We start from the raw sequence: 13,859 nt of genomic DNA, 5'->3' as shown, positions 1-13,859 counted from the left end.
TATTTTTATATGCAATATAATCTATTTTCGTTACTACATGATCGATTTATCGAAGATTTGGCTAATGTGATCGAATAATTCTATGAAATTCAGTGAAATTCAATGAAAATTAGCTTCGAAATACGATTGAATACCTTCGCCGATTATATTTCTGAAACTATTATAATTTTCTCCATTATTCGGCTAGATTTTTCGCTAGTTTTTTCGCGGCTAGTTTTTGTAACCACCGATTGCCAACAACCATAAAAACGAGCTACAAGGTTATTACACAGTAATGTCTCTCTAATTGACGCGCAGATTGGGCACAAAAATGGACAATTCGGGAAGAGGAGATACGATAATTCGAGCCTTGCGGTATATTGTTACAGTTATAACTTGTCCACAATTATAAAAGCGAGCCACAAGGCTCGAACAATCGTATCTCCTCTTCTCAAATTCTCCATTTTAGTGGACAATCTGAGCGTCGGTAAGGGAGACATTACTGTAATCGCATCTCCTCTTCCCAAACCGTCCACTTTTTGTAACGCGATTCGAGTCGTCAAAAATTAGAAAATAATTTACCATTTTTCCTGTGTCTTCTTATTGCTCCCGGCAACGCTGGAATCGCGACTATTAATCGCGGGAACAGAAGGGTTGCCCTCCCGGTATAGTTAAGAGCTGTATAAAACATCTAAACAAGTCGACGTTAACGAACAATTCCGCGACCGGTCTCTACGAGTTTCTCGGCACGTCGATAAGAAAAGGATGGGCTTTTGTCGTGTCGAAAAGGCGTGATCGATCGAACGAATTCGGATTGGCGCGGTCCCCCGGCGGCCGCCGGGGTGTGTGTCGCATATAGGCGCGGGTATATCGTTTATTATTTAAAAGTAGAAAATTGTTAGAAAAAAGCGGCGAACGGGTTCGCGTCTCGGCGGTGTCATGAATAGTAGCCCGATCGATCTCCGTCTTGCGAAGACCGATCGGTTTTCTTTTTTCCGGAGCGCTGGTTTTCCTCTTGAGTCGCTGTACGCGCTTTGGTTAACGTGCCCCGTATAAAATGTTCGTGTTCGAACGGTTCCCAAACGACATCCCCCAAAACACGACGACGTTTGCTTCTGTTCGTTTACCGTCGGAGTCATTGTTCTTTATAGATCGCGCATGTACAAGTGTCTTTTTCTTTCTTTCTTTCTTTCTTTTTTTTGTCTCGGCGTGCCACGTTTTCGGTTCGAACGCGATGAGGAGAAGGAGGAGGAGGAGGAAACGGAGGCGGGGAAGGAGAGTAAGAAGGAGAGAAAGAGTGAAGACCGTTTAATTGAGCTCGTGTAACCGCCAATAACGCTGACCGACGATGGTTTTCCATGCGTTCCATCCGACAACGAGCGCGGACCGTGTATCGTGTCGCGGGCAGAAATGAAAATCGAAAGAACAAGGGAACGGAAAGAAACGAAAAGAAGGAATACATAATGGTCGAAGCACTCGCACTCGGGCAAAGAGAAAATGTATTCGCTCTCTCGACGCGAAGTCCTCGGCCGCATTCGTGCTCTTTTACACTCCTCTCTACTATTTATTTATTTATTTATTTATTATCGTATCCTTGCAACATTCGCTCACCTGTGTCGTCTCTCTCTCTTCGTCTCGCTATTTACAAACGTACGTGTACCGTGTGTGTGTTGTTTTTAAATAACGTCCCGTTATCATCTCCCCCCCCCTATAGTACCACGATTTACCTAAAATAATTATTTTAAACTGTGTTATCCGCGGCGACACGTGGCCCCGTACGCCTCAGACGCGTCTCTCGCCTCGCGACGAGTTTCCCGTGTCCACGTTCAGTCGGTCCGCTTCCATCCCCCTCTCGTTTCGCTAATCCCATTGTCCGTAACGTCCCTCTGCTCTGTCTTCCCGCGGTAAACGATACAAATGCCGATGCTTTACAGTTGTCTTTTGCCACCCCCCGCCCTCCCAGCCCCCCGAATATAGTTCACTTTATATACCCTGCCGTGCACTGCCGAATTTTCGCCTGGTACTTTTTATGTATTTTTTCATTTTTCCTTGCATCTTTCAACTCTGTTATCCCCCCCGCGCTTTTTTCTGCTTTTTCTCATTCGTTTCTCTTTACATTCTTCCCAGTATATTCTTCTATTTTTTGGTTATTTCCTGTTCGCGTTCCCGAGCCGAGTTCAGTCTTCACACTCGCGTTCGACGAAGGGCTCGGTTCATCGGTCACGACAGCGTTCTCTCTCTCTTTCTCTCTCTCTCTCTCTCTCTCTCTCTCTCTCTCTCGCTCGCTCGCTCGCTCTATCCGTCGCCGATGGGTCGTCACTTGGTCGCACGGTGGTGAGGAGGCTTCCTTTCGAATTATAAAGAGGGGGCTGGCCGGTACAGGGGGTTGCCCCTGATGGGAAGCACGTGCGCCTCGGAGTTGAACACCCAGTCGTCCAGGCTTATGAGATCGTCGTTGCTGAACAGCAGGTAGAGGTACTGAAAACAAATGCGAGCAGAGCGATTTAGTTCGGGATTAAGATCTGCGTTCCGCGAGTTAACCCCTTGACGTATTTGGACGAGTCTCAGTCGCCATGAAAATTTTAAGCAATAACTTATCGAGAATAAATGGTAGTCTGTCCATTAAAATTGGAATAAAATTCGAATCCCTTGTCATCGATATTTCAATAAATAATAATATTATATTAATAATAATAATTTATTTATTATATTAATAATATAATAATTATATTATATTAATAATAATAATTTATTTATTATATTAATAATATAATAATTATATTATATTAATAATAAATATTCCAATAAATTTAAGCGCACGATAAGCATCAATTTTCTTTCCCTTCTAAGAGATTATTGCAGTTGAAGAATTTCTGGTCGCGGTAATTGCGAAGAAACTGGTACGTCAAGAGGTTAAATCTTTCTCGTCCACAGTGTTTCTATCTTTTTTATTCCAGCGATTCGTTATGACGTTACACATAGGGCAAAGTTGAACGTAATACGAGAATCTCTCCTACCCTTGCTTATTTCCGTTCAGAATCGGTCCAACGTCGTGAGCAACAACCACGTTTGTATATATATAAATAGATTATATAATATATAATATCTATATTATATAATATAGATAGATGTTATATATAAATAGATTGTGCGAAAAGTTTTTAAAATATCTTTAAAGCGGAAAAAATATCTTCAAAGCGGAAAGTGTACGATTATTCTCGTAAGTTCTAACGTATAGTGCACTCAATGAAGCTTCAGATTTATTAGTTACTAGATTGAAATTATTTAATATTTAACATGTTACTTTTTTGTCTGAATTATACTCCTGAACTAGGAAAGATAATTCCAAAAGAATTCTTTCGCTGAAAGAGAAAGTATATATGTGGAAAGTGACACAAAAATGACTGTTAATGAAGTGATTATGAAATTATTATGATTACAAAGTGATTATGAACAAAATTGTCACGCGGAATGTTTACGCATGCTTCTAATCTTCAGACGTATATCACTTTTTAAAGGTAATAGGACACCTGCTGATTTATATATTATAATATTTACCTTTATATTTGTTTATATTTATATTATAATATTTATCTCTTTATATTTATTTATATTTATATTATAATATTTATCTTTATATTTATTTATATTTATATTATAATATTTATCTTTATATTTATTTATATTTATATTATAATATTTATCTTTATATTTATTTATATTTATATTAGAATATTTATCTTTATATTTATTTATATTTATATTAGAATATTTATCTTCACATTTATTTATATTTATATTATAATATTTACTTATTATTATATTATAATATTTTCAATTATATATTATAATTGTTTGCTCGTTTTAGGCAATGTTTTATGCTCAGTATTAAGTCTCACGGCATTCAATTTTGCAATCGTTGCGCCCGCGCGGCTCGATCATTTTGAATCGTTCAATAATAATCGGCACAACGAAAAGCTCCGACGCGCCGCCGCGGCAATGTTAACGAGGTTGCTTCGTATTCGTGATAATGCAACTTTAAACTTCGCGTAGCTCTGCGAAAATGCTTCATCGACGCGGCTGCACTACGGGCCGGTTCGCTGCTTCGGGTCAAATGAAAATTTGCGGAGCAGCGTACGCGGAACATTGCGAACGAGCCTGGGTCATTTGCGTTCCCGCAGAACAGAGAAAGCGTTTTGGGTTAATTGTGAGATGCGAAGGCGCTAATTAAGCTGAAGTCGTCGGGAAATTGTACGCAGCGGAACTCGAAAGTTCTCGGCCACGGCTGGCTCTGCTAAAAGCAAGTTAACGAAATCGTTGGCTTCTTTCGCGGCTCATCTGGCGCTGTTATTTAATATCTCCGTATACGTACTATGTATACCCTCTCTCCCCTGATAGTTCTGTATACGGTGCTGTAGGTCAGTGTGTCAATTGAGCCGTCACTTTACCGTAATGAAAAGTGGTGATCTTTTAATGTTTATACGAAATTAATTATACTGAGAAAAATATCGGTATCCTGAGATAACAAATACAAGTAAATCTTCTCGAAAGTTAGCACCCATGTTTTTAAACGTGTTAACCCTTTTAGTGCCGGAGGCCGATATATCGGCTCTTGCTGCACTGGCGAGAAGTGCCAGAGCCGATATATCGGCCCGCGCCTTATAGCGCTTTATAATAACAAAATTTTACACATTTACAATATATAAATATAAATATAAATATTTATGTTACTATAATGAAGTATTATGCAAAATTATATCACAAATATATTCATGACAACATAATTTTGTTTCAGCAATGTTATATTACCTATAACAATTACATATTTCGGAAGAGATGATCCGTCCGGCGCTTACCATGTACCTTCGAGTTATTTTTTATGTTTGTTATGTAATATTATTTATCTTGTTACAAAATATATCAGAAATGCAAAGTATATACTTTGTAATAAATGATCTATATAAAATTATGATGAAAAGATGACTTTTTGTATGTGCAAATACGTTTTGTAAGAGAGTACTGGACTTTTACTTTCTTCGTGATCTTTTATACCTTTGTTATTTATATAATTTTCAATGAATATAGAAAATCTAGTGTCATCGTTTTGTTCTCTATTTCGTCCTTAATTTACTGCTTTTTGAATCATGTAAATATTGTTTCTTGTTTGGTTTTTACGAGCATTTTCCCAAACCCTAGTAAAACCGTGAAATTCGGCCGGTTATTCTCGCACAGGCACCTCTTTTTCGCATGGCACTAAAAGGGTTAAAACGCAAAGCCTTAAATATATCGACTTAAAAACAAAGTGACTTATGCCACTTTCAAAATAAACGGCTCAATTACTGTGCCCATAGTAACGTCCGAAGTTCTCGACGAATTAAATAAGCCTTTTACCTATATCGCATTTCATAAAACATTTAAATTACGCGTAAATGTTTTCTTTTTATGCAAGTACGAATTTTGTCACGATTTAAATATATAAAGAACATAAAATATTCGACGAAACCATGCGAAACAATTTTTAGAGCGAGTTACTGTGTCCTTCGAAAATAAAACGTTAATTACAGTAATGTCTCCCTTACTGACGCTCAGGTTGTGCACAGAAATGGACAATTTGGGAAGTGGAGACACGATTATTCGAACCTTGCGACTCGTTTTTATAGTTATTGACAATCGATAACCATAAAAAACGAGCAACAAGGCTCGAACAATCGTATCTTCTCTTCCAAAAATCGTCCATTTTTGTGGACAATCCGAGCGTCAGTAAGGGAGACATTACTGTACAGGGTGTCGATTACCGAGCCTTTTTTAGTTACTGCAAAAAATATAATAAAAATAACTGAATAATAAAAATAACCCTTGAACAATTTGTCTTATAGGGAAAAGCGATCGATCAAAATCAGGAAATCGATATCAATCGGGTCGCAAGATCTATAAGAGTCGTTCGCTCTAATTGGAAGCATCGAAGCAACGAGATTAAACCGGTCGAACGGAAATGAATGAGTTCGGCGTTCCTAAAAGATTCGCAAATAAAATCGTGGACGGAACTACAGTTGTAAAGTCGATTTAATGGCTACCTTGAGCGTCTCGGCGAAGAAGTAGCTTTGTTGAACATCGTCCTGCGGCGGATCAATCAAGTAAACATTGTGAAGCCCGGTGAAGCCTCCAGGAACACGACAATATTTCTCTAACGCTTGGACCGCTTCCCATCCCCACTCCCGGTATTTCTGGTCCTTTGTCAGCCGCCACATCACGAAATACGATTCGAAGGTCTGAAAAGAAAATATTTTACCTCGGAATTTGGCGAGCAGCCCGGTGTTTATCCGACGGATGTCGCGGAAAGGGCGGAATGACTATTTAAGCTTTCATTTGGCGGGTAGGGGGGAGGGGGGAGTAGAGAGGCGATTTGATTGTTTCGTTTCTCCTCCTGCCATTCAACGAGCATTTAGGGTGCTTCGTATTCGTTCGTTGACAGTGATCGGATGAATATTAAATTATCATAAGCTTGTTCGTGTCAAGGAGGGCTAAACGTACATCGAAATTTTATAAACTTTTCATTCAACTGTTTCGGTGAGATTGAAGACAAAATATTAGAGAAAAGTCTTGAAATATATTGATATACTATTTTGTTATTTTCATGTTATTTTTACAAATTAATCACACATTTGCACTTTGGTTGGAAACAATTTTAAACTAACATAATAAAGAAGTAATTTAAAAATGCTAATAAATGCAATATTTAAATTAATACGAAGCAGAAAGTTTTGCTTTTATTGATTTAGCTCCTTGACTACGATCTTACGTTTAAGATACAATGAAATTAACATAATAAAACTGACATAATAAAGAAGTAATTTAAAAAGATGGTGAAGTGCACCAAATATGCAACACTGCTAACAAATGCAATATTTAAAATAATACGAAGCAGAAAGTTTTGCTTTCATTGATTTAGCTCCTTGACTGCGATCTTACGTTTAAGATACAATGAAATTTAATTAGAAAAACAATTATTTCTGTAAAGAAACAAAACGAAGCGTTGCTTATTTTTCTGATTAAATCGTTTGACTATGATAATCATATTTTAAATGAAATCGAATAAGAAAAATAGTTTGTGCGTTTGTTTCTATGTTTGTATGTCTCTATATTATTTGTATATTTTGATTTATCACGTATCTCTCTCTCTCTCTCTCTCTCTCTCTCTCTCTCTCTCTCTCTATCTGTTTGATTACAGCACTTACTTCTGGCCGAAGGATGTAGTATTTCTCGCCGTTCTTTAAACTTTTCGCTTCGTTACCCTCGATGAAGTGGAAAGCTTCCGGGCCGAGTTTGGTCACGCTTCGATCGTAGGATTCGTGGCACGTGTTGGTCAAACCAGCGGCCACCGTCATATATCTGTCGGACAGATCGTTCTCCATGGTTTTGGCGCCCAGCGCGAACATGCCACCTAGAAAGAAACAGACATTCTTCCTGGATCGAACTGTTCGTAAGACTAATTCGTGAATGTCAAGCCTTCCGACAAACGAACGTCGTTTGTTTTTAACTCGTGATAACAGAAGTGCGATCTACGCAACTTCTGTAATGTTGCAGAGTCAATTTTTGCACGCTGCTATAGCGTGAGAAATAATATATATATATACTATAACTATATATTATATATAATATAATACTAATATATATATATTATATTAATTATTTATATTATATATATTATTAATTAATTATATATTAATTATATATATATTACTATAACTATATATTATATATAATATATAGTTATATAGTAATATATAGTAGTATAGTAATATATAGTAATAGTAATATATAGTTATAGTAATATATAGTAATAGTAATATATAGTTATAGTACATATATAATATAGTAATATATAGTTAGTATTATATATAATATAATACTCTTTAAAATAATGAAAACTGGCGTAATGGACGGAGAGTCCCGCTAACGTGAAAATAAATTAGAAGAGGATTATCATTAATTATTATCTATTATTAGAGGATTATTAGCAGAAGTTAGATTACAGGAGAACAGGGATGTCTGCTTCGTTGTAAAACTCACCAGCGAAACATGCGAGATGCCCCATTTTATGGTCCGGCCTGTCGTACTTCAGGTCGGACACGTAGAGCAGCTTGCCCGGCGATATCTTGATCATGTGTTGATCTATGGCAGCGATCGCCTCGTCGTACATTTGACGCGCCTCGACGTCTTCCTTGCCGGATTGGAGCCAAGCTTTCAGCAGATATTCGTAGAAGCTGTCGCCGAGTCCTCCCAACGACATGTGATCTGTGTTTCACAGTAAATATGGATTAATAATTCATTTCTCTTGCAGGGGTATACGTTAATTTTCTTTCCTCTCCTTTGTGTATCAAGACATTTTTCATCGCTATCGAAAAATATATGTTCTGCACATCGGTTCATATTTTTGAACAATGTGATTGACTTCGCGAAAGTGGATGAAAAGATATTCCTAAAAATCTTATTATAATATTATAATTATAAAGAAGTATATACTTTTGTAAAATATAATATAATATAATATAATATAATATAATATAATATAATATAATATAATATAATATAATATAATATAATATAATATAATATAATATAATATAATATAATATAATATAATATAATATAATATAATATAATATAATATAATATAATATAATATAATATAATATAATATAATATAATATAATATAATATAATATAATATAATATAATATAATATAATATAATATAATATAATATAATATAATATAATATAATATAATATAATATGATATAATATAATATAATATATATATAAAATATAATATACTCGGCGACATCCGAGTGTAAAGGGTTAACACTCGTAAAGGGGGGATTCCTGAGGTGATTTGAAGCAACTTTTTCCTTTGCGAAAATGCAAACCGCGGCTTCGTTTACGAGTTACTGACGAAAGAAAGTGACCAATGAAGCGACCGCGTCAGCGAGATCAGCTGACGCGAGGCGGCTGAGCCAATGAGCGGCCTAAGCCCAGTTCCCCTCGTTGGCTCGGCCGCCTAGCGCTAGGCGAGCTCGCCTCTCATTGGTCAGTGTTTGTTCTTTAATAACTCGTTAACGATGTCTCGGAGAACATTTTTGTAAAGGAAAAAGTTACATCAAATCAGCTCAGAAATCACCTGCTTCCAGTTATTAACATAATTATTGGACACCATGTATAAGCAGTCTCTACCGAATACTATTTCGCGTTCTCATTTCGAGCTCAATCGGGCCTGTTTCTTATACACGATATTTTATTCCTCGCTGAGCGGCGGGTCACGAACATCGAGGAAACAGAAAAACGAAAGTATACTCGTGGATTCCCGCAACGAGTGGAAAGAAGAGTCGCGGTAGTAAAACTGCTTCAACTCTTTCCCCTTTCTCCCGCTGTCTCTTACACGAGTTGTCGGAGTAGCCCTCTTCATGGTACAAAAACCTCACCGAGATACGCGGAAAATTGCAAACTGGCCTGTCTTTTTATATTTTTTTTTAAGACCTGTGGAGCCGCTCCGCTCCGGCTTGCAAGAACCCGACCATTCACCGCTCGCTGTCATTAACGAAACATCTTTCAATCATTGCCGCGCAATAGTTCGCAGATCTTCGCGAACAAATTATACTGGGTGGTCCACCAAGATCTGCCACCTAAATTACTCGAAAACCGTTTTCTCCGTAGAAAAATGCTTCAAACGAAAGTTGTTGAGTGCAGAATGAGGCATACGCTGATATAATTAATTTTTTATCAGTATGTATTGCTTTTTTTATGGAGTCTTGAAAATCACTGAACTCGAAATATCCTAACAAAACTGTGATTTATCCAACACCATGTTGGATAGAAACGTATCTTCATGATTTTGACAAAAAAATTAACGGATTATGAAATCATTTTTAACGTCAATATATGTAATAATATAATATAACATTAAATAACCGTTCCAATAGCACTTAGTAGCAGTTAATGTTTTTTTTCTGTTTTTTAAAGAGACGTAAGACCCTACCTTTCAAAATGTGACCAAAACGAACGCTGCACTCGCGCACAATTAAAAAATGAAATCAAAATTGAACACATTTAATTATATATAATATATTAATAAGTATATAATTTTTAATAATATAATATAATATATTATTATATTATTATAATATATTATATAATAATATAATTTTTAATTTTTAATATATAAAAATTATATATTTATTAATATTAATATTTATAATTATATTAAAAATTATATATATTATAAAATTGAACACATTTAATTAGATATATGTATATATATTAGAAATTGATATAATATTTATATAACATATGTTTTTGGTATATATATGTATATACCAAAAACATATGTTAATTTAAAAAGTATGCTCTCTGACGTAATTTAAGCACATACCAGGCACGTCTAATTCTGCCACCCTTAATTAAAACAAATAAAGGACCACTTCGATCCTGTACAGTCATGTCCGAGATGAACAAATAATATAAAAAAAAAAAACAATCACAGTAAATGATAACCTATACCTTGAATTAACTGTTAGCGAACAGGCCTCTCGTTACGCGGGGATATTTCCGCGAAATCCAAAATATCTTCCACGCTTTTTCGGGGTAAACGGCGTCCGCGCGTCCGCATCGCGGCGTTTGTATTCGGAATCCCGTTGTTCCGGTAATGAATTCGCCGGATGATCTCGGTCGGTTCGGTTCCTCGGAAGCCGCGGCGGCGGCGGCGGCTCTCTCGACGCTGAACCCTTCAATGGAACCATAAATTCTGGAGAGGCGGCCGCGCGGCTCGACTTGACGGTCGCCGTGCGCGCGGGGCGAGAAAACGAAAGAAAGAGGAGAACGAGCGAGTACAGCGAGGGAAGGATGGCCGATTGGTTCCAGGAGGATGATAAATATTCGAAGGGGGTCGTCATACGCGGAACGGGAAAAGTACGGGCGGAGAGAGAGAGCAGAGCGAAGTCGGCAGAACAACGGGAGAAAAAGAGGCTTTAGCACCTGAGGGGATGCGTGGCATGATAAATGCGATATTCGGGATCGTGCGAAGATATCTCGATGGCGGTGCGGCGGGGCGAGGAGCGGAGCAGTCTCCTCGGAAGACGACAGAAGCGCAAAACGAAGCCGAGAAGATTCGTGAAACGGGAGCAGCGCCCTTCTACCCCCCCGACTGTCCCCTTTTCCGGCGCGGCGGTCCGCTCTTCTCGCGGCGAAACTATTTCAGCGGTATAATTGATGGCCGCCGGATTAAAAATCTATTTTCACTCGAAATTCACCTGGCTCCGGATGATTTATTAAATTAAATTACAGTACCGAAACACGAGCTCCGTTTATCTGCGTCTGTCTCCGTTCGCCCTCTTCTCTCCCTCTCTCTCTCTCCCTCTCACTCACTCTTTCTCTCTCTCTCACTGTCTTTCTTTTTTTCTCTCTCTCTCTCACTTACTCTTTCTCTCTTTTTCTCACTCTCTCTCTCTCTCTCTCTCTCTCTCTCTCTCTCTCTCTCTCTCTCTCTCTCACTCACTCACTCACTCACTCACTCTTCCTCTTTCTCTCTTTCTCTCTCTCGCCGGCCTCGTTTTGCTTTTAGCGCGGTTTCTCGCACGTCAATGATTCTCACGTGTAATGAGCGTGTCAAGCGTTCTTTTCTTTCTTGCAGGTTGACCGGTCGCTCGCGGGATCAATGATTTTGATCGGAAACGCACAGAGCCGGTTGCTCTTATTTCCCCGCCGTTAAGTATCGGGTAGAGTAGACACCTCCCGAAGGAATTACTTTTTATCCGGGCGGTTTTGAAATTTATGATGATACATCGCGCATACCGCGCTGGATAATTAAGTTTACAGTGTATATTTAGGCGGGCTAATGCGACCGCGGTAGTTGAAATCAGCGTCACAGGCTTCGCGGAATTAAGCTCGCACACACACTGGTTTTCGGAGATATTTATTGGCGTCGTTAATCTTTCCAATTTCTTCGGCGACGCACGCTCGCGCGTCCGTGTTTAACGTTGACACGCCTTCGATTCTTCGGCGTTCTTGCGCAGCTTGGTTTTACTTGGAATTTCGCCTTTCGTTGTTTAGCGCTTCCCTCGCATCGACAAAGCATCGCGAACTGTTAATAGGGTAAGCGTAAAAGAACAAAGGAGAATCTTGTGAAAAAGATAAAATCAACAACTTCATCAAACAGGGTGAGTGTAGGTACTACTGCGGCTTCTCAATGAAGACGAACTTTGAGGGAGAAAATAAGGCCTTTTGCGCAAATAAATTGACAACTTGAGCTATACCTATTATATTATAGATATATATATATATATATATATATATATATATATATATATACCTATAATATAATTATATATATATATTATTAGATATAATAAATAATAATAGTGCTATATTATACTATATTATATAGTATATAATTTGTGCTTTCGCAGATATTAATATATAATATTTCGAGAAAAGTAAATATTCAAGTTAAAAAATAATATATAATATATAGGTATACCTATGGTATATATGTACCTATATAGATATACCTATATATTATATATTATTTTTTAACTTGAATATTTACTTTTCTCGAAATATTATATATTAATATCTCCGAAAGCACAAATATATATATATATACCTATATATTATATATTATTTTTTAATTTGAATATTTACTTTTCTCGAAATATTATATATTAATATCTCTGAAAGCACAAATTTCATTAAAAAGCGTAATATAAAGAAACCAAACGCGTGCATGCATTACTGCGGTTACGTATCCATTACTGCGAGCCAAAATGATTAGTTAATTATTAATACTTCGACCGTCGCGGGTGACGAAATGATTTAAAATTTAATTTCTATGCTGATCCATAAAAGTGTCTTCATTTTATCAAGATTTTAATTTGATCAATATTGAAACAGTGATCGATGTCGTATAACTTTGTTTTGCAGGTTTAATTCAATCGATCAAAATACTTCAATTCTGTGAAATATTTTCAGACGTTTCCGGCGCGTCAATGTGTTAATTACCAAAATACAAATGCCTTTCGAATCGGCGTTCACCACAGCCGCCGTTACGAGTATCTCATGGGACTCGTCGTTTCCATAAGCTTTCGAATATCAAAAGTCGATAAATAAATTAAAAAACGCTCGATTCTTGCGACACGTATGAACGCGCGCGCTCTCTGAAAAGAAGGCGCCGCGGCTAACTGTTTAAACGATGTTAACCTTTTAGGCACGACACGCCACTATAGTGGCTTTCGCGGATGTCATCTCTCTAGACGACGCGCCACTATAGTGGCTTGCTCTAGTAGCTCACTCGCTCATCGTTCGAACCAAATAATCGTCTTCATATGCATTGTTTCACACTTCTTTTGTCTTCGCATCGATTTACAACAGTCTACAGGGTATCCCAAAAATGTCTCGCAATCCGGAAATGGCGGGTTCCTCGAATCATTTGAAGCAACTTCTTCCTTTACAAAAATGTTCTCAGAGGCACCGTTAACGAGTTATTAACGAAAAACAGTGACCAATAAGAATCGAGTACGGCTGACGCGAGGCGGCCCAGCCAACCAGCGCGCGAAGCCCAGTTCCGCTCATTGGCTCGATCGCCTCGCGCCAGCCGAGCTCGCCTCTCATTGGTCACTGTTTTCCGTTAATAACTCGTTAACGGTGCCTCGGAGAAAATTTTTGTAAAGGAAAAAGTTGCTTCAAATGGCCCGAGGAACCCGCCACTTTCGGATTGCGAGACATTTTTGGGACACCCTGTATATACAGTATCAGACTCTGTACAGTACACATCGGACTCTGCCGTCCAGAGAAATAGCCTCACGCAGAATTCAGCCGTATCTAAAAGTTT

General features: G+C 37.6%; 1 protein-coding gene across 1 annotated transcript in view; it reads right to left on the bottom strand.

Annotated features, from left to right (window-relative positions):
• Nucleotides 1-209: 209 nt before the first annotated feature.
• LOC117223883 (alpha-Mannosidase class I a) overlaps nt 210-13,859 on the bottom strand; it is a 406,723-nt gene continuing 393,073 nt past the window's right edge. Inside the window, exons 7-10 of the mRNA XM_076522731.1 lie at nt 8,050-8,274; nt 7,215-7,420; nt 6,054-6,248; nt 210-2,457 (exon numbers count right to left, since the gene is read on the bottom strand). Coding sequence (XP_076378846.1) covers nt 2,335-2,457; nt 6,054-6,248; nt 7,215-7,420; nt 8,050-8,274 — 749 coding nt within the window. The 3' untranslated portion in view covers nt 210-2,334. The remainder of the gene's footprint in view (nt 2,458-6,053; nt 6,249-7,214; nt 7,421-8,049; nt 8,275-13,859) is intronic.

This window comes from Megalopta genalis, chromosome 6 (genome assembly GCF_051020955.1).
Source record: "Megalopta genalis isolate 19385.01 chromosome 6, iyMegGena1_principal, whole genome shotgun sequence".
Classification (NCBI taxonomy): Eukaryota; Metazoa; Arthropoda; class Insecta; order Hymenoptera; family Halictidae; genus Megalopta; species Megalopta genalis.
The sequence above is the reverse complement of the archived record's forward strand: the minus strand, read 5'-3'. Positions and strand labels throughout refer to the sequence as shown.